The sequence below is a fragment of the Pseudophryne corroboree genome, chromosome 1 (assembly GCF_028390025.1).
Source record: "Pseudophryne corroboree isolate aPseCor3 chromosome 1, aPseCor3.hap2, whole genome shotgun sequence".
Taxonomy (NCBI): domain Eukaryota; kingdom Metazoa; phylum Chordata; class Amphibia; order Anura; family Myobatrachidae; genus Pseudophryne; species Pseudophryne corroboree.
In genome coordinates this window covers 78,481,840-78,507,022 of record NC_086444.1, presented here as the reverse complement: position 1 = coordinate 78,507,022, position 25,183 = coordinate 78,481,840, and the positions used below count along the sequence as shown (strand labels likewise).

Sequence of the window (25,183 nt, the reverse complement as noted above, 5' to 3'; positions counted from 1 at the left end):
GCGATTCCATCTTGAACTTGAATTTTTTTATGTATGTGTTCAAGGATTTCAAATTTAAAATGGGTCTCACCGAACCGTCCGGTTTCGGTACCACAAACAGTGTGGAATAGTAACCCCGTCCTTGTTGAAGTAGGGGCACCTTGACTATCACCTGCTGGGAATACAGCTTGTGAATTGCCTCTAGCACAGCCTCCCTGCCTGAGGGAGTTGTCGGCAAGGCAGATTTGAGGAAACGGCGGGGGGGAGACGCCTCGAATTCCAGCTTGTACCCCTGAGATACTACTTGAAGGATCCAGGGATCCACCTGTGAGCGAGCCCACTGATCGCTGAAATTTTTGAGGCGGCCCACCACCGTACCTGGCTACGCCTGTGGAGCCCCCGCGTCATGCGGTGGACTCAGAGGAAGCGGGGGAAGAATTTTGATTCTGGGAACTGGCTGACTGGTGCAGCTTTTTCCCTCTTCCCTCGTCTCTGTGCAGAAAGGAAGCGCCTTTGACCCGCTTGCTTTTCTGAAGCCGAAAGGACTGTACCTGATAATACAGTGCTTTCTTAGGCTGTGAGGAAACCTGAGGTAAAAAATTTTCTTCCCAGCTGTTGCTGTGGATACGAGGTCCCAGAGACCATCCCCAAACAATTCCTCACCTTTATAAGGCTCTATGTGCCTTTTAAAGTCAGCATCACCTGTCCAGTGTCGGGTCTCTAATACCCTCCTGACAGAATGGACATTGCATTAATTCTGGATGCCAGCCGGCAAAATATCCCTCTGTGCATCCCTCCTATATAAGACGACGTCTTATGTTCGCAAAATAGTATCCCTGTTTGACAGGGTTACAGACCACGCTGCAGCAGCACTATCTGCAGGTCTCAGTCTAGTACCTGAGTGTGTAAATACAGACTTCAGGATAGCCTCCTGCTTTTTATCAGCAGGTACCTTCAAAGTGGCCGTATCCTAAGACGGCAGTGCCACCTTTTTTGACAAACGTGTGAGCGCCTTATCCACCCTAGGGGATATCACCCAGCGTAACTTATCCTCTGGCGGGAAAGGGTACGCCATCAGTAACTTTTTAGAAATTACCAGTTTCTTATCGGGGGAACCCACGCTTTTTCACACTTCATTCACTCATTTGATGGGGGAACAAAACACTACCTGCTTTTTCTCCCCAAACATAAAACCCTTTTTTAGTGGTACTTGGGTTAATGTCAGAAATGTGTAACACATTTTTTTTTATTGCCGGGATCATGTAACGGATGTTCCTAGTGGATTGTGTATATGTCTCAACCTCGTCGACACTGGAGTCAGACTCCGTGTCGACATCTGTGTCTGCCATCTGAGGGAGCGGGCGTTTTTGAGCCCCTGATGGCCTTTGAGACGCCTGGGCAGGCGCGGGCTGAGAAGCCGGCTGTCCCATAGCTGTTACGTCATCCAGCCTTTTATGTAAGGAGTTGACACTGTCGGTTTATACCTTCCACCTATCCATCCACTCTGGTGTCGGCCCCACAGGGGGGCGACATCACATTTATCGGCATCTGCTCTGCCATCACATAAGCCTCCTCATCAAACGTGTCGACACAGCCGTACCGACACACCGCACACACACAGGGAATGCTCTGACTGAGGACAGGACCCCACACAGCCCTTTGGGGAGACAGAGAGAGAGTATGCCAGCACACACCAGAGCGCTATATAATTTAGGGATTAACACTATATTGAGTGAATTTTTCCCAATAGCTGCTTGTATATACAATATTGCGCCTAAATTTAGTGCCCCCCCTCTCTTTTTAACCCTTTGAGCCTGCAAACTACAGGGGAGAGCCTGGGGAGCTGTCTTCAAGCTGCACTGTGAAGAGAAAATGGCGCCAGTGTGCTGAGGGAGATAGCTCCGCCCCTTTTTCGCGGACTTTTCTCCCGCTTTTTTATGGATTCTGGCAGGGGTATTTATCACATATATAGCCTCTGGGGCTATATATTGTGATATATTTGCCAGCCAAGGTGTTTTTATTGCTGCTCAGGGCGCCCCCCCCCCAGCGCCCTGCACCCTCAGTGACCGGAGTGTGAAGTGTGCATGAGGAGCAATGGCGCACAGCTGCAGTGCTGTGCGCTACCTTGGTGAAGACTGATGTCTTCTGCCGCCGATTTTCCGGACCTCTTCTTGCTTCTGGCTCTGTAAGGGGGACGGCGGCGCGGCTCCGGGAACGAACACCAAGGCCAGTTCCATGCGGTCGATCCCTCTGGAGCTAATGGTGTCCAGTAGCCTAAGAAGCCCAAGCTAGCTGCAAGCAGGTAGGTTCGCTTCTTCTCCCCTTAGTCCCTCGATGCAGTGAGCCTGTTGCCAGCAGGTCTCACTGTAAAATAAAAAACCTAAAATAAACTTTCTTTCTAGGAGCTCAGGAGAGCCCCTAGTGTGCATCCAGCTCGGCCGGGCACAGAAATCCAACTGAGGCTTGGAGGAGGGTCATAGTGGGAGGAGCCAGTGCACACCAGGTAGTCTAAAAGCTTTCTTTTAGTTGTGCCCAGTCTCCTGCGGAGCCGCTATTCCCCATGGTCCTTACGGAGTTCCCAGCATCCACTAGGACGTCAGAGAAAAAATTAGCGCCTAGAGACATATTTGTGGAATACCTGTGTATAATGCCCACATGTATATACTGCTGCACCTGTGTATAACGCCCACATGTATATACTGCTGCACCTGTGTATAACGCCCACATGTATATACTGCTGCACCTGTGTATAACGCACACAAGAATATACTGCTGCACCTGTGTATAATGCCCACATGAACCATTTGGCTCATATATTGTGTGTAAATCTGGCTCTGGTACTAGCCAGTGCCTCCCCAGCCATATACTGCACCGCATGTGATGGGGGAATTAAATTATTATTTTTTTTACTCCCTGCGCCTGAAGGAACAATTACATTTTTGCTGCGTTCAGACAGGAATATCGCGGGCGCCCATTATTTCTGCCCGCTTTTTCCTTGTTGCGCTCAATAGTTTAGAAGGGTTTAGCTGCATTACGCAACAACTGAATATTGCTCCATCTAAAGTGACGTTCAATTGAGCAAAATGGGGCGCATTAAAACAATTGAATCACCCCCCATGATGGTTGCAAGCACCAGCGAAATCCCTTGTGACTGACTGTGGGGTTCCAATGTATAGGTAGACAGTGTCTAGGTCTACAGTCAATAGGTCAACCCCATATGGGCGGCATCCATTAAATCGACAGGTATACAAGGCCAGCATAGTCAAAAGGTCGACATGACAATAGTCGACACACGTGTTGTTGTTGTGTTTTTTTTGGGGGGGGGTCATGCTTTTCCAACCTTTGCTTGATTTACTATCCACGTGGACTAAGACTGGGACTAGTAATCTGTCGCAAGTGAACCTGTCTGTCACTCGGGCATACACAGTAAGTATATATGACATACGCCCGGTGTACACCAGGCCTATGTGGTGCATCAGGGGCGTAGGTGGAAATAAGCTATTTTTGCACGCTACTTTTGTAACCACTTAATATGCAAATTTGTTTTCCAAAAAACTCTAAGAAATTGTTGGATTTTTTAAATGAGTGAATTAGGTGAAGAACGTGTATTTAAACATATCCAAAACAAGTTTATTAAAAAAATAATAATGAAAAAAAAAATTTTGTCAAATATATACATATATCTTTTTTTTCTAACATCGGATCACCGCCATCGGACACCATCTCTGATTTCCCCAGCGACTGCTCATCTGAGGCACACACTGGGGGGCTGGGAGGGGTTTGATATACATATACAGAGGAGCAGCCGCTCGGGAAATGCATATTACACACCTGGGTGGGGGGTACTGCTGCGCTGACTGATCAGCAGTGATCTGCAGCACAACAGACACTGGGGAAGGGTGCAGGGAGGCAGCGGAGCCCGGCAAATGATACGACCATGGCAGGCCAGTGGTTAATAATTATATGGCAGGCCAACTCTACATCAGTGTTTAGAAATATTTTGTGGAAATAGAATGGTGTCACAGAATGGGAGGAGAGGTGCCCCCTTCAGAGCAGGAGCCCGGCGGCAGATGACTCCCAGAGTTCTGCCTCTGTGGCCAACTCTACATCAGTGTTTAGAAATATTTTGTGGAAATAGAAGCAATATAGCAAAATATGTAGAAAGGAAAGCAGGTTAGCAAAGACTGATGGTGAAAATTGGCTACAAATACATACCTCCCAACTTTTTGGAGGTTGCAAGCGGGACTCCGGTGTGGCTCAGCCGCACCCGCCTGGAAAACGGGGGTGTCATCAGTGAAGGGGGTATGACTTCCCGGTAATGCAGGTATCACAAGCCACGCCCCCATTTTCCGTCACTATGGGGGCATGGCCAGAGCTGTACGCTGCCGGCCATGCCCCCAGTCCCTCTTGTCTCCGTGAATAGACGCTGTGCAGAGTGTGACAGGAGCCTTCCAAACTCCCCTACCCACCACCACGGGATACTGCGGCCCGCGGGTTGGACAGCGGAACAGTCCCCCAAAAAATGGGACTGTCCCGCGAAAATCGGGACAGTTGGGAGGTATGCAGATAAGAGCAGGGCAAGTCAAGTCCCAAAATAATATTATTTAATTGAATATAAGATAAAATATGTAACATTATAGTGGAAGCTAAAGACAAAGCTGCTCTTTTAATCTGCCTTTATAAAGCAGGAAAAAGCACCAGGAAACAGGTTGTGCAGTAATAGCCGCTATATGCACGGCTATTTGTGTAACACAGGAAGAGCTGCAGTTACACCTACAGTATACAAGATAAGGCATGTATCGCACCTAAGCCCAGGTTGCTTCCACAATATAAGCTGATGCCTTTACGTTTTCTAGTTGATAGACCCCTATGTCTAGCATTTATAGAATCCAAAAGGGCAGTTGCGGGACATTGGTGGAAATTATAGCCCTATCAAGGGTAAAATATTTGAAGGGGTTCTAAGGATAAAGTTGTAAAACATATAGTATACTGTATAATAAATTGATAACAGTGTCAGCGCTGTTTCTTGAAGGCCGGTTACCCCTGACATATGATTAGTCTAAATGAAGAGGTTAACTTATACTCTCTGTATCTGTTGAAGGTAATTGATGTGGAATATTTGGAGTTTTCTGAAAAGCGTTTTATGCTGTTCCACTTAAGAGTCTGGGGTTTATAATATGGCTACTAGGTCTAGGTGGAAAGTGGAGATGGAAAAGGACCTACAGCAGGAATACCACATAGCAGAGAGACGAGTAGCAGCACAGTTCCAGGCAGCAGATACAAAAGCCAATACATTCCTGGGATGCATAAAAAGACGGATAAATGCACAGGAAGAAACATATTGCTATGCTGCAGCGGACGCTGGCGGCGGAGGCTGGAGATGAGCAGAATTGTCCCCGGAAATCAGAACTAGAGCTGGGGGCAAAGCAGTTCCGGCAGGGGTGGAGGGGGCCTGAGATTATTCAACACGTCCCCACTCATCATCCAGACTGCCCATCACTACGAGACTGAACACAATGCAGCAGTGTGCTCCAGCTGGGGGCCCCCCTGAGAGAGTGGGTCCTGGGGGCCCTCACCCCCTGGGTCCCCTTCCTTAATCTGCTTCTAGCCCCAAAAGAAGAATAGACTTCATGGTAATAAAATTTATATGGCAACCTATCAAATGGGGGAAATTTAATTTCTAAGCATTTTTTTGTGTTAGTTTATTCTGCATCTGTTTTAGTGCATTGTGGTCAATAAAGAAAAGGCTATTTACTTATATGTTATATTATGTTTGCCAATTTGTACAATATTTCTAACACATTGCGTTATTTTTTGGTCTTTTCATTTTGTTATAGTATTAGACTTGAGTGTTACCACTTTCCTAAGCAAGACTTGGTTCTGTTTATAGCATCTGAAATGTTAGTACATTGGTTTAGCTGTCTGAATCACACAGCTGGAGTTGCAGCAGGTGCAGTGCAAAGTCTGGTACCTTTACAAGAGTGCCGTCATATGCCTGCTTTGTGATTGGTTTCCCTGTAGTGACGCTTAGCGCTCGGTAGAATCCATCCATGGGATCCGGGTGGGAAGCGAAATACAGCAACATGTCTATATAGTCCAGCTGCGGGGGCTGCAGATCATAGTCAGCAAACATATCAAAGTAAAACTGAAAAATAAAAAGACACACAATGAAAAGTTGTTGGCTATATAATATAAGTACTGTATATCTAGATTATTATATGTCATATGCAGAGGCGGATTGGCCATAGGGTTTACAGGGAAGATCCCCGGTGGGCCGACACACCGGTGGGGTCTGTTTAGTTTGAGGACATGTGGTCCTTTTTATAAACATAATGAATAAGATGCAAAGTAATTAGCATATATGAAAATGACTTTGCCACTTAGCCTGTGATTGCAGATGATCTAGTGCAGGGCTGGCCAAACCAGTCCTCGAGATCTACCAACAGTACATGTTTTCCAGGCCTCCTGGAGATCTGTAGAATTGTCAGTTAGGAATGAATGCAGCACATCTTAATTAGTAATGACTACACCTGTGCACTAGCTAGGTGGTCTGGAAAATGTGAATTGTTGGTAGATCTTGAGGACTGGTTTGGCCAGCCCTGATCTAGTGTATGCTCTGTCTGCCTGCTTGGCTGACATATAAGATTGAGTGAATAGTGATTGGGATACGGTTGGTGTAATAAGCAAGAAAATATATCTTTCTAGAGAATTATATAGTTTCCTAAATTCTGAAGGTGTATCATATAATGTGCTCATAATAAGTAATTTTATTTCTTTTTAACTTCCCCCTTGATGCTGGACATGCCCACTATCTGGAAAGTCTTGGGGGGAGGGTGCTGCTGCCATGGCCCATGGCTAGACCTTACACCTCTGGTGCTGCCCATGTGGGGCCACTAGTACAAATTTTTCCAGGGCCGCTTTTTGTTCCCAATCCGCTCCTGGTCATATGTATATGAAAGAGAAACAATTATATTATCCAAGAACAGCAACACAACTCAAACACGCCTTCAGAAAAATTATGGACATTTTATATAATACTATAATAAAATAAATATATTTAAATTGTAAAAAATTACCATTTTATCGACACTAGTTTAGATGAACTGTATAGTAATTATCTGGAATATACTATAGTCTAGAATTTCTAAAATATTTAATAATATATCCACATAAAACCAGTGGCGCAAGCCAAAAAAATGGGTGTGGCCACATGCCACATGGGGCATGGCTAATGAAATGGGGGAGTGATACACATATGGGGGGGGGGACGTGATACACATATGCCCCCAATAGTGCAGTGCCAGATACATATATGCCCCCAATAGTACCAGATACACATATGCCCCCAATAGTGCAGTGCCAGATACACATATGCCCGTAATAGTGCTAGATACACATATGCCCGCACAGTGCCAGATAATAAGAATTTACTTACCGATAATTCTATTTCTCGGAGTCCGTAGTGGATGCTGGGGTTCCTGAAAGGACCATGGGGAATAGCGGCTCCGCAGGAGACAGGGCACAAAAGTAAAGCTTTCCGATCAGGTGGTGTGCACTGGCTCCTCCCCCTATGACCCTCCTCCAAGCCAGTTAGGTACTGTGCCCGGACGAGCGTACACAATAAGGGAGGAATTTTGAATCCCGGGTAAGACTCATACCAGCCACACCAATCACACCGTACAACTTGTGATCTAAACCCAGTTAACAGTATGATAACAGCGGAGCCTCTGAAAAGATGGCTCACAACAATAATAACCCGATTTTTGTAACTATGTACAAGTATTGCAGATAATCCGCACTTGGGATGGGCGCCCAGCATCCACTACGGACTCCGAGAAATAGAATTATCGGTAAGTAAATTCTTATTTTCTCTATCGTCCTAGTGGATGCTGGGGTTCCTGAAAGGACCATGGGGATTATACCAAAGCTCCCAAACGGGCGGGAGAGTGCGGATGACTCTGCAGCACCGAATGAGAGAACTCCAGGTCCTCCTTAGCCAGGGTATCAAATTTGTAGAATTTAGCAAACGTGTTTGCCCCTGACCAAGTAGCTGCTCGGCAAGGTTGTAAAGCCGAGACCCCTCGGGCAGCCGCCCAAGATGAGCCCACCTTCCTTGTGGAATGGGCATTTACATATTTTGGCTGTGGCAGGCCTGCCACAGAATGTGCAAGCTGAATTGTATTACACATCCAACTAGCAATAGTCTGCTTAGAAGCAAGAGCACCCAGTTTGTTGGGTGCATACAGGATAACAGCAAGTCAGTTTTCCTGACTCTAGCCGTCCTGGAACATATTTTCAGGGCCCTGACAACATCTAGCAACTTGGAGTCCTCCAAGTCCCTAGTAGGTGCAAGGCACCACAATAAGCTGGTTCAGGTGAAACACTGACACCACCTTAGGGAGAGAACTGGGGACGAGTCCGCAGCTCTGCCCTGTCCGAATGGACAAACAGATATGGGCTTTTTTGAGAAAAAACCACCAATTTGACACTCGCCTGGTCCAGGCCAGGGCCAAGAGCATGGTCACTTTTCATGTGAGATGCTTCAAATCCACAGATTTGACTGGTTTTAAACCAATGTGATTTGAGGAATCCCAGAACTACGTTGAGATCCCACAGTGCCACTGGAGGCACAAAAGGGGGTTGTATATGCAATACTCCCTTGACAAACTTCTGGACTTCAGGAACTGAAGCCAATTCTTTCTGGAAGAAAATCGACAGGGCCGAAATTTGAACCTTAATGGACCCCAATTTGAGGCCCATAGACACTCCTGTTTGCAGGAAATGCAGGAAACGACCGAGTTGAAATTTCTTTGTGGGGCCTTCCTGGCCTCACACCACGCAACATATTTTCGCCACATGTGGTGATAATGTTGTGCGGTCACCTCCTTTCTGGCTTTGACCAGGGTAGGAATGACCTCTTCCGGAATGCCTTTTTCCCTTAGGATCCGGCTTTCCACCGCCATGCCGACAAACGCAGCTGCGGTAAGTCTTGGAACAGACATGGTACTTGCTGAAGCAAGTCCCTTCTTAGCGGCAGAGGCCATAAGACCTCTGTAAGCATCTCTTGAAGTTCCGGGTACCAAGTCCTTCTTGGCCAATCCGGAGCCATGAGTATAGTTCTTACTCCTCTACGTCTTATAATTCTCAGCACCTTAGGTATGAGAAGCAGAGGAGGGAACACATACACCGACTGGTACACCCACGGTGTTACCAGAACGTCCACAGCTATTGCCTGAGGGTCTCTTGACCTGGCGCAATACCTGTCCCGTTTTTTGTTCAGACGGGACGCCATCATGTCCACCTTTGGTATTTCCCAACGGTTTACAATCATGTGGAAAAAACTTCCCGATGAAGTTTCCACTCTCCCGGGTGGAGGTCGTGCCTGCTGAGGAAGTCTGCTTCCCAGTTTCCATTCCCGGGATGAAACACTGCTGACAGTGCTATCACATGATTTTCCGCCCAGCGAAAAGTCCTTGCAGTTTTTGCCATTGCCCTCCTGCTTCTTGTGTCGCCCTGTCTGTTTACGTGGGCGACTGCCGTGATGTTTTTCCCACTGGATCAATACCGGCTGACCTTGAAGCAGAGGTCTTGCTAAGCTTAGAGCATTATAAATTTACCCTTAGCTCCAGTATATTTATGTGGAGAAAAGTCTCCAGACTTGATCACACTCCCTGGAAATTTTTTCCTTGTGTGACTGCTCCCCAGCCTCTCGGGCTGGGCTCCGTGGTCACCAGCATCCAATCCTGAATGCCGAATCTGCGGCCCTCTAGAAGATGAGCACTCTATAACCACCACAGGAGAGACACCCTTGTCCTTGGATATAGGGTTATCCGCTGATGCATCTGAAGATGCGATCCGGACCATTTGTCCAGCAGATCCCACTGAAAAGTTCTTGCGTGAAATCTGCCGAATGGAATTGCTTCGTAGGAAGCCACCATTTTTACCAGGACCCTTGTGCAATGATGCACTGTTTTTAGGAGGTTCCTGACTAGCTCGGATAACTCCCTGGCTTTCTCTTCCGGGAGAAACACCTTTTTCTGGACTGTGTCCAGAATCATCCCTAGGCACAGCAGACGTGTCGTCGGGATCAGCTGCGATTTTGGAATATTTAGAATCCACCCGTGCTGTTGTAGCAGTATCCGAGATAGTGCTACTCCGACCTCCAACTGTTCCCTGGACTATGCCCTTATCAGGAGATCGTCCAAGTAAGGGATAATTAAGACGCCTTTTCTTCGAAGAAGAATCATCATTTCGGCCATTACCTTGGTAAAGACCCGGGGTGCCGTGGACAATCCAAACGGCAGCGTCTGAAACTGATAGTGACAGTTCTGCACCACGAACCTGAGGTACCCTTAGTGAGAAGGGCAAATTTGGGACATAGAGGTAAGCATCCCTGATGTCCCGGGACACTATATAGTCCCCTTCTTCCTGGTTCGTTATCACTGCTCTGAGTGACTCCATCTTGATTTGAACCTTTGTAAGTGTTCAAAAATTTTTTTTTTTTTTAGAATAAGTCTCACCTAGCCTTCTGGCTTCAGTACCACAATATAGTGTGGAATAATACCCCTTTTCTTGTAGTAGGAGGGGTAATTTAATTATCACCTGCTGGGAATACAGCTTGTGAATTTTTTCCCATACTGCCTCCTTGTCGGAGGGAGACCTTGGTAAAACAGACTTCAGGAGCCTGCGAAGGTGAAACGTCTCGACATTCCAATCTGTACCCCTGGGATACTACTTGTAGGATCCAGGGGTCCTGTACGGTCTCAGCGCCATGCTGAGAACTTGTCAGAAGCGGTGGAACGCTTCTGTTCCTGGGAATGGGCTGCCTGCTGCAGTCTTCTTCCCTTTCCTCTATCCCTGGGCAGATATGATCTTATAGGGACGAAAGGACTGAGGCTGAAAAGACGGTGTCTTTTTCTGCAGAGATGTGACTTAGGGTAAAAACGGCGGATTTTCCAGCAGTTGCCGTGGCCACCAGGTCCGATGGACCGACCCCAAATAACTCCTCTTCCTTTATACGGCAATACACCTTTGTGCCGTTTGGAATCTGCATCACCTGACCACTGTCGTGTCCATAACATCTTCTGGCAGATATGGACATCGCATTTACTCTTGATGCCAGAGTGCAAATATCCCTCTGTGCATCTCGCATATATAGAAATGCATCCTTTAAATGCTCTATAGTCAATAAAATACTGTCCCTGTCAAGGGTATCAATATTTTTAGTCAGGGAATCCGACCAAGCCACCCCAGCTCTGCACATCCAGGCTGAGGCGATCGCTGGTCGCAGTATAACACCAGTATGTGTGTATATACTTTTTATGATATTTTCCAGCCTCCTGTCAGCTGGTCCTTGAGGACGGCCCTATCTATAGACGGTACCGCCACTTGTTTTGATAAGCGTGTGAGCGCCTTATCCACCCTAAGGGGTGTTTCCCACCGCCCATAATTTTCTATCGGGGGGAACCCACGCATCATCACACACTTTATTTAATTTATCTGATTCAGGAAAAACTATGGTAGTTTTTTCACATCCCACATAATACCCTCTTTTGTGGTACTTGTAGTATCAGAAATATGTAACACCTCCTTCATTGCCTTTAACGTGTGGCCCTAATAAGGAATACGTTTGTTTATTCACCGTCGACACTGGATTCAGTGTCCCTGTCTGTGTCTGTGTCGACCGACTAAAGTAAACGGGCGTTTTAAAACCCCTGACGGTGTTTTTGAGACGTCTGGACCGGTACTAATTGTTTGTCGGCCGTCTCATGTCGTCAACCGACCTTGCAGCGTGTTGACATTATCACGTAATTCCCTAAATAAGCCATCCATTCCGGTGTCGACTCCCTAGAGAGTGACATCACCATTACAGGCAATTGCTCCGCCTCCTCACCAACATCGTCCTCATACATGTCGACACACACGTACCGACACACAGCACACACACAGGGAATGCTCTGATAGAGGACAGGACCCACTAGCCCTTTGGAGAGACAGAGGGAGAGTTTACCAGCACACACCAAAAACGCTATAATTATATAGGGACAACCTTATATAAGTGTTTTCCCTTATAGCATCTTTTTTATATATTTCTAACGCCAAATTAGTGCCCCCCCTCTCTGTTTTAACCCTGTTTCTGTAGTGCAGTGCAGGGGAGAGCCTGGGAGCCTTCCCTCCAGCCTTTCTGTGAGGGAAAATGGCGCTGTGTGCTGAGGAGATAGGCCCCGCCCCTTTTTCGGCGGCCTCGTCTCCCGCTCTTAACGGATTCTGGCAGGGGTTAAATATCTCCATATAGCCTCCGGAGGCTATATGTGAGGTATTTTTAGCCAAAATAGGTATTCATTTGCCTCCCAGGGCGCCCCCCTCCCTGCGCCCTGCACCCTCAGTGACTGCCGTGTGAAGTGTGCTGAGAGGAAAATGGCGCACAGCTGCAGTGCTGTGCGCTACCTTTAGAAGACTGAGGAGTCTTCTGCCGCCGATTCTGGACCTCTTCTTACTTCAGCATCTAAAAGGGGGCCGGCGGCAAGGCTCCGGTGACCATCCAGGCTGTACCTGTGATCGTCCCTCTGGAGCTGATGTCCAGTAGCCAAGAAGCCAATCCATCCTGCACGCAGGTGAGTTCACTTCTTCTCCCCTAAGTCCCTCGTTGCAGTGATCCTGTTGCCAGCAGGACTCACTGTAAAATAAAAAACCTAAGCTAAACTTTTCTAAGCAGCTCTTTAGGAGAGCCACCTAGATTGCACCCTTCTCGGCCGGGCACAAAAATCTAACTGGCTTGGAGGAGGGTCATAGGGGGAGGAGCCAGTGCACACCACCTGATCGGAAAGCTTTACTTTTGTGCCCTGTCTCCTGCGGAGCCGCTATTCCCCATGGTCCTTTCAGGAACCCCAGCATCCACTAGGACGATAGAGAAACACATATGGCCCCAATAGTGCAGTGCCAGATACACATATGCCCCCAATAGTGCCAGATGCACATATTCCCCCATGGTGCCAGATACACATATGCCCCCACAGTGCCAGATACACATATGCCCCCCATGGTGCCAGATACACATATGCCCCCACGGTGCCAGATACACATATGCTCACACAGTGCCAGATACATGTTTGCCCCCACAGTGTCAGATACACATATGCCCCCACAGTGCCAGATACACATATGCCCCCACAGTGCCAGATACATGTTTGCCCCCACAGTGTCAGATACACATATGCCCCCACAGTGCCAGATACACATATGCCCCCACAGTGCCAGATACATGTTTGCCCCCACAGTGTCAGATACACATATGCCCTCACAGTGCCAGATACACATATGCCCCCACAGTGCCAGATACATGTTTGCCCCCACAGTGTCAGATACACATATGCCCCCACAGTGCCAGATACACAAGCTGACAGTGTTTAGGAATATACAGTAAGGACCATTTGCTAATGAAATAAAGTTTCAGTGCGGACTTAATCAAAGTGACAAAAGAGAAAAAGAATGTAAATAGCCATCGATTGGAACTATTAAATTTCTAACCATTGATTTCAGGAATCTAATCTACAGTCATGTATGTTAGGATATACCCTGATAAGATGCTCCATTCTGTTAAATGGTGGAGGCTCTGTTGGGTTTTCAGGAACGTTTTCCTCCATTATCCCCATAAACCACAGCTCGACCTTAGAGGGAAAAAGCCAGTATTGGTTTACATACATAATGCTACAAAATGACTATAATGATAATATAAATGTTGACCATACAACAGACTGTTAATACAGTGCACTGCATCCTGTGCTGGCCACGCCCCCATAACACGTGACATCATTATGTCTTGCTTAGGGGGTGGTGCTGCAAGTACCAGGAAGTACAGTACTGCCCTAAGGAGATGGGAGCCGTTACAGGCTGCAGGGTACATGCCAGGAGCGTCCAATGTAGGCTCAAAGCAAAATGCAGGTGCTGTGGACCCAAATTCAGGTGCTGTGGGGTAGCTATGGTTCTGTCACCCTCGCATACCCCTAGTTATGCACTGTGTCAATGATCCAACAGAATATAGTGCATATTCTATTTTATACATGTGCTGTGGAACTTTAAGCACCACAAATTTCTGCAGCGCCATACAGTGCAAAAGTACAAGACAGGGTATATAAAGTAACAGAATAGCAAAACATACAAAGTCATAAGTGTAGGCATAGTAGTAATGAATAGAAGTTGGCTGAAATAGCGGACCTAAGGGAAGGGAAGGCCCTGCTCGTGAGACCTTACATTTGAAAAGGGAAAGGGATCTAGTATGTCCTGGCAACCAGTGGGATGATGTTCTATTTGTACTCCTCCATTTTGTAACTTTTGGGACATTTTTACTGAACAAGATACATACAGAACAATGTGGATACGTTGGAAAAAAGTCACCGGGATTGTGGTGCTCAGGAAAAGAGCTGCTATTAGAAATTGTGGGGCCCAGGACTGATGGAATAGGCAGGGGCCCTCAGGGAAAATTATTGTGCCTTTTTACCTATTATGATTGTGAATGATATAATGTTTTCACTATCTGCCTATGTAGTTGACATACAGTATTCAGTGCATAGTGACTACTAGCATATAGTATTATAACCGGGAAAAAAATATTTAAAATAAATAAATGATATAGTCTCTCTAATCCTAAGGGTTTATGATATAAAGGGCAGTATTCAATTCTTTTCACCCCCTTCCACACCCATTCTGTTTCTGCTGATGGACGTGGTATAATCATTTCAGCTCGCTACCCCCTGGTTAGCGAGGGTGCCCAACCCTTTACACAACTAAACCTGATTACTATGGGCGCGATATGCGCGATAACGGGGATCACTTTAAAAAGGAGATTAGGCGTGATAAATCATTTGAATACCACCCAAAGTGTCATATAAAAAAGCTTAGATTCATTGGTAAATCAGAGGAGGAGGGGAGGAGCCTGGGATGGTTTAGAGAAGGCTGGCGGCCAGTTACAAGTAAACGAACAAAATCTCTGTAGTGCAGAGAAAGTTGTGGGCCCCCTTTCTGTCTAGGCCCAGGACTGGAGTACCGGCAATCCCCCCTGATGACGGTCCTGCTCAGAAATGAATATGTTCCTATGGAATATGTAATTACCGTGCTGTAACACTCTTCAGTGACTCTGCCACACCCACTGGGATCTGCCTCCCGGAATCTCTCCAGCATTGTGAGAAGTTGGAGCAGCGATGGGTACGAGCAGGGTACAGATACTGATAACAGGAACTTGCGCCAGTTCACGACATCTGAACTCTCAGACAACGCTGATGTTATTTCCTGAATCTGAAAAGATAATTAGGTCAGTGCTTTTATGTTAGTACAAGATAACGGATGTTCTATGGGGCCTGCATTACCTGCTCTGTGTACTAACACTTAGTCATTGGTCATGCCTGTGCAATGTCTCCTCTATGCTGAGCAGTTTGGGACCCACGCAAGCACAGGGAGAATATACAAACTCCACACAGTTAGGGCCATGGTGGGAATCAAACCCATGACCTCAGTGCTGTGAGGCAGTAATAGTAACCATTACACCGCCGTGCTGCGCAATTAGATGGCTTCTATGTGAATCTAAGCCCTGCCAATTAGATGGCCTCTACGTGAATATATATCTATGCCCTGCCAATTAGATGGCCTCTATGTGAATATATATATCTAAGCCCTGCCAATTAGACGGCCTCTATGTGAATATATATATCTAAACCCTGCCAATTAGATGGCCTCTACGTGAATATATATCTAGGCCCTGCCAATTAGATGGCCTCTATGTGAATATATATATCTAAACCCTGCCAATTAGACAGCCTCTATGTGAATATATATATCTAAATCCTGCCAATTAGATGGCCTCTACGTAATATATATCTAGGCCCTGCCAATTAGATGGCCTCTATGTGAATATATATATCTAAGCCCTGCCAATTAGATGGCCTCTATGTGAATCTAAGCCCTGCCAATTAGATGGCCTCTATGTGAATCTAAGCCCTGCCAATTAGACAGCCTCTATGTGAATATATATATCTAAACCCTGCCAATTAGACAGCCTCTATGTGAATATATATATCTAAGCCCTGCCAATTAGATGGCCTCTATGTGAATCTAAGCCCTGCCAATTAGACAGCCTCTATGTGAATATATATATCTAAACCCTGCCAATTAAACGGCCTCTATGTGAATATATATATCTAAGCCCTGCCAATTAGATGGCCTCTACGTAATATATATCTAGGCCCTGCCAATTAGATGGCCTCTATGTGAATATATATATCTAAGCCCTGCCAATTAGATGGCCTCTATGTGAATATATATATCTAAGCCCTGCCAATTAGATGGCCTCTATGTGAATATATATATCTAAGCCCTGCCAATTAGACGGCCTCTATGTGAATATATATATCTAAACCCTGCCAATTAGACGGCCTCTATGTGAATATATATATCTAAGCCCTGCCAATTAGATGGCCTCTATGTGAATATATATATCTAAGCCCTGCCAATTAGATGGCCTCTACGTGAATATATATCTAGGCCCTGCCAATTAGACGGCCTCTATGTGAATATATATATCTAAGCCCTGCCAATTAGATGGCCTCTATGTGAATATATATATATATCTAAGCCCTGCCAATTAGATGGCCTCTATGTGAATATATATATATCTAAGGCCTGCCAATTAGATGGCCTCTATGTGAATATATATATATATATATATATATATATATATCTAAGCCCTGCCAATTAGATGGCCTCTATGTGAATCTAAGCTCTGTGAAATACATTAAGACAATTGTACATAGGTAGGTGCAGATAATATTTTAATAGAATCTGCCAAGGCTGAGAGCAGATCATCAATAGTCCAATTGGCAAAGTGCATCAACCACTGAGGCATACCCGACTGTTTATTTTTTAGATGGAATTTAAAAGGAACATTTCTCATATGTTTACGCTCTTCACAGAAAGAAGAGATTGGTTATAAGATGACAACACACCTCAGGCAGTGTAAGACGCATCCATGACTCCGGGAGAGCATCATCACCAACATTCATTGACGTGAGATCAGTCAGAAAGTCAGTAAATAACTTAATTGATATTAAACCTATTAAGGGAAGGTACATTGTATTAATTTCATGTATATTGAAAGTCAATGTAATATTTTATTTGTTGTTAGAACAGGACCAAAAAAATGGTCTGCGAGCCTACAGTAATTGCTAATATATTATACACACACTATATGATTACAGAATAATAAAGGTCAACCAGTTTAGTTCAAGTTATGCGCTATCTATCTATCTATCTATCTATCTATCTATCTATCTATCTATCTATCTATCTATCTATCTAGATCATTTTTACATAAATGGTCACACAGGTTAGGTAGTGACATCACTGCACCCTTGTGTGTGATGACATCACAAATTCTTGAACTCTAGGGGCTGATTATGAGTTGCACGGATCTCTCAGTGGGTATCCGTTTGGATGGTCGACACGACCATTCATACCAGAACCCTCTAAGAGGACGTAGATAGCGAGGTTTTGCATACAGCACAAGAGCAGATGTGAATTTACGCATATTTGCGTATATCTGTCCTATTCTCCTATACTGAGTCGGCTGGAACTAGGCCAGATCTGTCTTCGTGAGAAATAGGGAATTTCTGGGCCCGAGTACCCGCCCACTCATCCTGAGGCCATGTCCCCTTTTAGCACCCCGGTCGCGCCTCTTGCGCAGCAGGCCCTGGTTTAGCAGCAACAAAAGTTGGGTGGTATGACCAGGCTGACTTGTTGGGAGTGTCGTGGGCATGCATCAGAAGTACCATGTGACTCTGACTTGTGCGCACGGGGGGGGGGGGGGAGAGCCTGTTTCAGATGTAAATCTGCCTGTAACTATAGCCAATGTGTGTGCGACTCAGAAGCAGCCCCTTAAACTTCATGGCTGTGGTTCCCGGGAACTGCCAAATGGTGGAGCCAATATGTTTTCATTGTTATTTGTTTTATTTAGGCCACTCTGCATGAGATTATTTGAGGTTCCTCTACACAATATACTCCTCTGTCTCATGTTGTGGCTATTAGATACCAGTGGATAATATCGGTTATCTATGTGTTTCCTGATGAACAGTTTGTCTAGCAGATATTTGTAAGTATATGCAAAATAATTCCACTTTACCATCAGGAGCCACTTGCAGGAACTGCTGGTGCAACCTACGGAGCTGGGAAATGGTCAGTGCGCCATTGGGGGACGTCTCCACCGCTGGGGGTACAGGTGGGGGCTCAGGATCCGGGATGACTTTAACATCAGTGTTTATATAGAAGTCAGTTTGCTCCAGGACCAGTTCATACTGAATCTTTGTGCTTGTTTCAATGTGGTGACGAGCAATTTGAATCAGCTTATCGATACTGTCAATATATAATGGACACATTAGTATAGAATCATACACAATGGACGAAAATGTTGGAGAAGACCCTTGCAAGGCGGATTATCCCAACTGGATAACATGACAAGGTAGACAGCCCTGATCTGCCTACAAAATGAAAGGGCATTTTGAATAATGTGATCTACAAAATTGATCGATATCAGAAGAACCAATAATAAGACATTATCCAAGTCTATTGGAAATTTAATATATTTACATTGATACACAAAGTGGAAGTTGCTGAAATCAATTTACTAGTCCATCACAGATGCATATAATGGGGGGTTAATCCAGAACAACAATAATAATAATAAAAATAAAAAAAAATCCCCCAGCATACCATAATGGACCAGAAAAAGACACATACATCCTATATGATAATAGCAATGCAGAGATCTCAGTTACAGTACATACATTTGCAAACATATGGTAAGTTAAGAGCCACGGCAATCTACATTGATATTTATACACAGCGGCAATTATTCTTACCTTGACATCTCCGCTAGGAACCTTAATCCCAGCCACTTATCCATGTCCTTATAAGCCTGCTCTGATTTGGCTGCTATCTCCTGGCATACCTCTATGGCTTTTACTTTTATCAGTTCAAGTCGGGAGATCACAGATGCCTCTAGATAAAGAATGTTTATTCAAATTATAACAAGACAGCACACTTAAAGTCAATTACTATTAACAGAACAGTGGTGATCATTCCGAGTTGTTCGCTCGCTGCCGTTTTTTGCTGCGCAGCGATCAAGTGAAAAATCGGCATCTATGCGCATGCGCTAAGTACTTTCACACAAAACTTTGTAGTTTTACAGAAGGTCGAGCAACGTTTTTCAGTCGCTCGAGTGTTCGTTGTTTGATTGACAGGAAGTGGGTGTTTCTGGGCGGCAACTCAGCGTTTTCAGGGAGTGTGCTAAAAAACGCAGGCGTGCCAGGGAAAACCGCAGGAGTGGCTGGAGAAACGGGGGAGTGGCTGACCGAACGCAGGGCGTGCTTGTGACGTCAAACCAGGAACTAAACAGACTGCAGTAATCGCAGGTTAGGAGTAGGTCTGGAGCTGCTCAGAACCGGCATGGAATTTTTTCTGAGCAGTTCTGCTAATCTTTCGTTCGCACTTCTGCTAAGCTAAGATACACTTCCTGAGGGCGGGGGCTTAGCGTGTGCACTGCTGCTAAAAGCAGCTAGCGAGCGATCAACTTGGAATGAGGGCCAGTATACAGTAAGTGACAACCGCAGTCTACAGATCCTGCCTGAAATTCCCTCCAGGATGTGCGGGTATTTAGGAGGAATTTAAACTCCTACAGACGCGTCCTCATATCTGTGGCGCCAAATAGCCCCTCTCAGGTCTCTTGAGCCTCTGCAGCTCACAGCATATTTTTTGCTCAATATCTGCATCATATTCGCATAAATACAAACAAAGTGAACTGCACTGTAAGCATACACTGACTACTGCGGTGTGCGACACTTGTACATCTGTGTGGGACTGAGTAAGAAGTGCGCCAATGCAAGTAGCTGCAGCTTTCCTCACGCTGAGTTCCGTTGTGCTTCATCTGCGATTTTAAGGGGTGTATTCAATAAGTGTTGGAAGCTGCCGTCTCGTCGGAAAGACGGCAGTTTCCGACAGGTTTAGGTCGGAAGGGGTTCCGACCTATTCAATAGGGGCTGTTTTCGACTTGTTGGAAAACACATGGATTGTCGGATTAGCCGCGGATCCACGTGTTCCGCGGCCAAATCAGACAGGTTTTAGCCCCCGGTTCAGACAAATGTCAATCTGACTTTTTTTAAAGTAAGATTGACATTGTCGGAACCAGGGAGATGAGACAGGGAAGCGGGGACAGTTAGGAGGGACCACGTGAGCCGAGCAGCGGGGATGCCGGTGAGGTGATGAGCTTGAACGCCGTGTGAGCCGAGCAGTGGGGACGCTGTGTGAGCCGAACAACGGGGACGCCGTGTAAGCCGAGCAACGGGGACGCCGTGTGAGGAGACGAGTGAGGACAGGTGAGGAGCCACTGTCGGAAGCGGACACATCTGACAGTCTGTTGGAAAGGTTCCGACAGGTATCGAATATTCCCCTAAGTGTGTAAAACAAATTCATATGCAGGTAACGTTACAGCCCAGCACCTCCAGTACACCGCAAGTGGCTTTTTACTGTGTTTGTGTTAGACAAAGATGCTACATTTCAAGGAAAAGATGGTACACTACTCCTCCCGTAGCATCTTATTCGCGCTGGGCATCTTTTGCTGTATGGGGTAAAGATGTCAGAGTATAAGGACACATGTGTAGGGGTGGTCTTCAGTTTGTCGGCTGTCGCTGGCATACCATACTACACCCATCTGTAGGTCTGCACGGCGCAGATTAAGCAATAATGTTGATGTGCGCAGTTCATGTACTGATACCCGTCAGTCTGTCCCAAACACACTGCTGGAACCCCTTTAGATCTAGTGTGCGGCACATTTATGGGAAGTAATATTTTTTTTTAGCTTATTAAACTCCATCCAAAATCATTTTTTGTGGGGTCAAATCATTCTTTAATAACTCCGACACCTCACTCACTATAGGGGAAATGTTTAAACCTTCTACAGCAGGGGTGGCCAACCAGTCAGAGACAAAGAGCCAAGAAATCTTGTTAGGTACATCAAAGAGCCGACTTCGAGCCGAAGGTGCACTTGCAAAAATGGGATGTGACCTTGTGCCTGCTAGGCCACGCCCCTGGTATAAAATACATTAAAAAAAGCCAGATCCAACATAAAATACAATGAAAGAGCCACTTCTTCATCAAATAATTGAAAAAGCCAGATCCGCATAAAATATATTGAAAAGCCAGATTCACATAATACACTTCAGTTCCCCCATGTGTCACTCCAGCCAGCACCCGCCTGTGTCACTCCAGACAGCTCCCCCGTGTGCATTTGGCTCCCTCAGTTCTCAGTCTACGTAGTGCTGCTGCATGTCTGGCTGGAGTGCAGTGGTTTACAGATCTCTTGTGGTCACGTGACTTTGAGTGTTGGGAGCCACATTTGAATGAAGAAAGAGCCGCATGTGGCTCAAGAGCCACGCGTTGGCCACCACTGTTCTACAGAGTGGATATTGTATTTTTCATGTACAATCTATTCAATAATAAGTGGAAGCTGATTGGTTACTATGGCGACTTCTCCACTCTTTAGAACAGCATTTTTCAAACGCTGTGCCACGGCATACTTGTGTGCTGTGAATGGTTCTCAAGTGTGCCGCCAGAGATTCACATGCCAGTGTATAGCCACTGCCACCAGTTGAACTATTAATTTTGGCCAGCACTGTTCTCTTCCTGGTGGCCTTGACCTATGCAGACATGGCAGGCATGACATCATAGGTCATACAAGCCGCGTTGCCGGCCCACACAGTGCTGGGACTGAGGCTCAAAGTCTTGGCTGTTGTTAATGCTTCTCCAGGAGCAGCAGCAAATTCCAGCATTGAGTTTGAACAGGGTCCAAGGAAGACTGAGTTACTGAAAGGTAGGGGAAAATGTGTTTTCGTTTTTTTCATGTGGGGGCTTATGTATTTTTTTCCCGTAGGGGCCAGCGTGATTGATTTTTTTTTTTTCATGTGGGGGCCAATGTGTTTTTTTTTTCCTGTGGGGGTAATGCATGTGTATTTTCCCCACGGAGGACTTATTTGCCTTGGCAATTTTAAAATCTTGTTCGGTGTGCTGCAAGTTAAAAAAGGTTGAAAATTTGTGCTTTAGGTTTGATACATCTCCCCGTATGTTCTGCTCTCCAAAGATGAATGCAACAGGGCCAACAACTACTGACATTGGGACCTGAACAGAAACTAATATTTTTGATAAACAGGTCAATACATGGTTACTAGCAGCAACCTTCACATTCCAGAGCTGCACAATATTCCTGCTTCATCTTCATTCTTAGTTCCTGCTGTCTCTGCAGCTCTGTGTTGTCTTCTGAGGCTGTGGGAGTAGGTGTGGGGGCTACAGGCCCAGGGGACTTTCCTCCTGAAACAAATAAACGGTGTAGAAAGAACTCTGCATGCAAAAATCCAGTCAAGTATTTACAGAATGCTGGACAATATTCCATGCAAACCAGAATGAACATGGAAACACTGCATACCTCCCAACTGTCCCGATTTTCGCGGGACAGTCCCGGTTTTTGGGGACTGTCCCGCTGTCCCACCCACGGGCCGCAGTGTCCCGCGGTGGTGGGGGGCAGTTGGGAGGCTCTGTCTCTCACTGCCCTGCATAGCAGAGCAGCGGTGAATACACGCTGTGCGCATGCGCACAGCGTCTATTCACTTGAGTCAGAGGGAGAGGGGGCATGCCAACGGCTCACAGAGCGCTGGGCATGCCCCCTTAGTGACGAAACGGGGGCGTGGCTCGTGATCGCGGGACCTCCCGTGAAACCACGCCCCTTTTCTTAGGCCACACCCCTTTTCAGGAGTGCGTGTGTCCCTCTTTAGAAAACTGAGAAGTTGGGAGGTATGACACTGTCTTTCATAAGGCCCATGCACAAAATTAATGAAATGTTGACATGGTTCTTTATTTAATAAAATGGCGCACTATGTGCTGTTTCCCATAGCAACCACACAGATTCTAGCTGTCATTTTCCATTTCAGCTATGGGTTACAGCACATTTTCCAGTGGCGTCACCCAGTGCTTCAATTAGCAGCCATTTGCTCGCCCGAGGTTTGATCGCCCAAAAAGAGGACATTGCCTTCTGAGGAAGGGGCGTGGCCTCGTGGGATGTCCCATTTTTGTCACTCTGTGTCAGATGCTGGACGGCCCCCTGAGACTATGTCTGCCTTGCAAGCGCAGGGCGCTACACCATAATGTCACAGTACAGCACCTGGCTCCTGGTCACTGAGGAGGAGCCGGCATCTTGGTGTCACCCACTTGCAGTCTCCACCCCCCACCCCCACCCCCCAGTGACACCACTGCATTTTCTGCACCATATTAGTAAATAAGTCCCAGTGGCTCCATTATATCTCTCCATGACATCCAGTATATTTAAGCACCATACACATTTGTAATTTTTACGGAGAATAAATGTGTAATCTGTAACTGGATGACAATGATAATTGACTACTTATGTCACTATTCTGGTTACAATGTAAAATTTGAATTGAAAAAAGTTATAAAAAATAAATGTATTAAAATTGCTTAATCTATTGATATTAAAAAATAGACTTAAACATATAGAGGTTAAGGGGGGCAGTGGGGGAAACAGACTGACATTAGGGTTAAACGCCGCCCAGAGGGCAGGGTACTTTGAGCAAAAGAGGCTTGAGAATGTGGGGAATGTGTGGAGGCCCCACACGCTGCTCCACCATGGGTGTATAAGTGGGGTGAAAACCTGCCACATGTAAGGATGGGGTTCAGTACTCATGGAGAACTCCATCCGATCCTCACATACCTGGTGAGCTTATGGGGGTCATTACAACCCGTTCAGTTTATCTCTACGGTGCGAACGGGTCCAGAATGCGCATGCGCGGCGGCCGTTACGTCGCGTCTAACAAAGGAAGCGGTCGCGGAGCGGACCGCAAAGAAGATTGACAAAAAGATGGCGTACATGGGCAGATCCGGAGCGTTGGAGACCGTTTTCGGGGAGTGATGAAGAAAACGCAGGCGTGTCCAGCAGAACGGAGGGCGGATGTCTGACGTCAAAGCCGGCCCCGGCATCGCAAAGAATGTCACACAGGGTAAGTATGTCCAGGCCTAGTCTACTTCTGCTTTAAATTTTTTTAGCTTAGCAGGGCTGCACAAGCGATCGCAGCCCTGCTAAGCTAAAATACACTCCCCCATAGGCGTGTACTAGGTGATCGCAGCAGCAGCAAAAAGTTGCTGGCTGCGATCAACTCGGAATGACCACCTATGTACTGTATCAGGCCTGACTGTCTAGTCTAAATAGGTTGACTGGGAAGAAAAGTGTCTGTCTTGAAATTTAGCAAAACCTCCAAAGCAGGGTGGGACTGGTCCACAGGGGCACGGGGGAAAAACCCCAGTGGGTCCCACTGCCTGGCGAGGAGTAGGGGGAGGGAGGAGTTACTTACCACTCACCCCCTCCTCTGGAATCCTCCAGATTGTACACTTGAATTATATATTATGCATATGTTACATTATACTGCACAGGACTATAGTGTATTCTCTACAGTGCATTCCTGTTATTAATCTGGTACATTATCCTGTATACACTAGCACTATTTACTATATATATTATTTATCAAGGTGCCCCGGCCACTCCTAGAACACTGTCCTGGTGGTTAGAAGTGCTATGGTGGTATAATGGCATCTCCCCTTCCCTATAGAGAGTGTCTCACTGTCCGGGTGCGTGGTGGGTATGGCAGAATGCCCTCCAGTTTTACAAATCACTATGACCACTGCAATCATTTGTAAAAATGTTATTGGGAGCAAGAAACTTCTCCATGGCTGGCGTAAGCAAGTGGACTATAGAAAGCGTGTCTGTGGTGCCCTGAATAGCATATGTCACAGATAATGCCCCAAACAAAATATATACAACAGTGTACAGCACAGTATACTGGGGGTCATTCCGAGTTGATCGTAGCTGTGCTAAATTACACACATTGCAAAAGCATTGCACAGCGGCGATGCTTTTGCATCTCTGGAGTTACTCCCGGCAAGCGCAGCTCCTGCAGCTGGCCGTGAGAACCTCTTCGCTGCCCTGGGTCGCAGCGGCTGTGTGTGACGTCACGCAGTCGCCGTGTCCCGCCCCCTCAACGGTCTGTCCACCGCGCCCCCTAAATGGCGGATAAATGCCGCCGTCCAGCCCCCTCCCGCCCAGCGA

The 25,183-nt window shown here is 46.3% G+C and overlaps 1 protein-coding gene and 1 long non-coding RNA gene across 4 annotated transcripts in view; one reads left to right on the top strand and one right to left on the bottom strand.

Annotated features, from left to right (window-relative positions):
* LOC135056086 (uncharacterized) overlaps positions 1–17,024 on the top strand; it is a 237,576-nt gene extending 220,552 nt beyond the window's left edge. Inside the window, exon 3 of the long non-coding RNA XR_010243890.1 lies at positions 16,941–17,024. This is a non-coding gene — a long non-coding RNA (uncharacterized LOC135056086). The remainder of the gene's footprint in view (positions 1–16,940) is intronic.
* The window catches only part of SPEF2 (sperm flagellar 2), an 853,267-nt gene that overhangs the window by 22,624 nt on the left and 805,460 nt on the right, over positions 1–25,183 (bottom strand). For all 3 annotated transcript variants that reach the window (XM_063960786.1, XM_063960790.1, XM_063960798.1), the window contains 7 exons: positions 22,249–22,380; positions 18,882–19,020; positions 18,146–18,375; positions 16,974–17,080; positions 15,088–15,270; positions 13,554–13,646; positions 5,951–6,124 (listed from right to left, as the gene is read on the bottom strand). In XM_063960786.1, the coding sequence (XP_063816856.1) occupies positions 5,951–6,124; positions 13,554–13,646; positions 15,088–15,270; positions 16,974–17,080; positions 18,146–18,375; positions 18,882–19,020; positions 22,249–22,380 (1,058 nt within the window). The remainder of the gene's footprint in view (positions 1–5,950; positions 6,125–13,553; positions 13,647–15,087; positions 15,271–16,973; positions 17,081–18,145; positions 18,376–18,881; positions 19,021–22,248; positions 22,381–25,183) is intronic.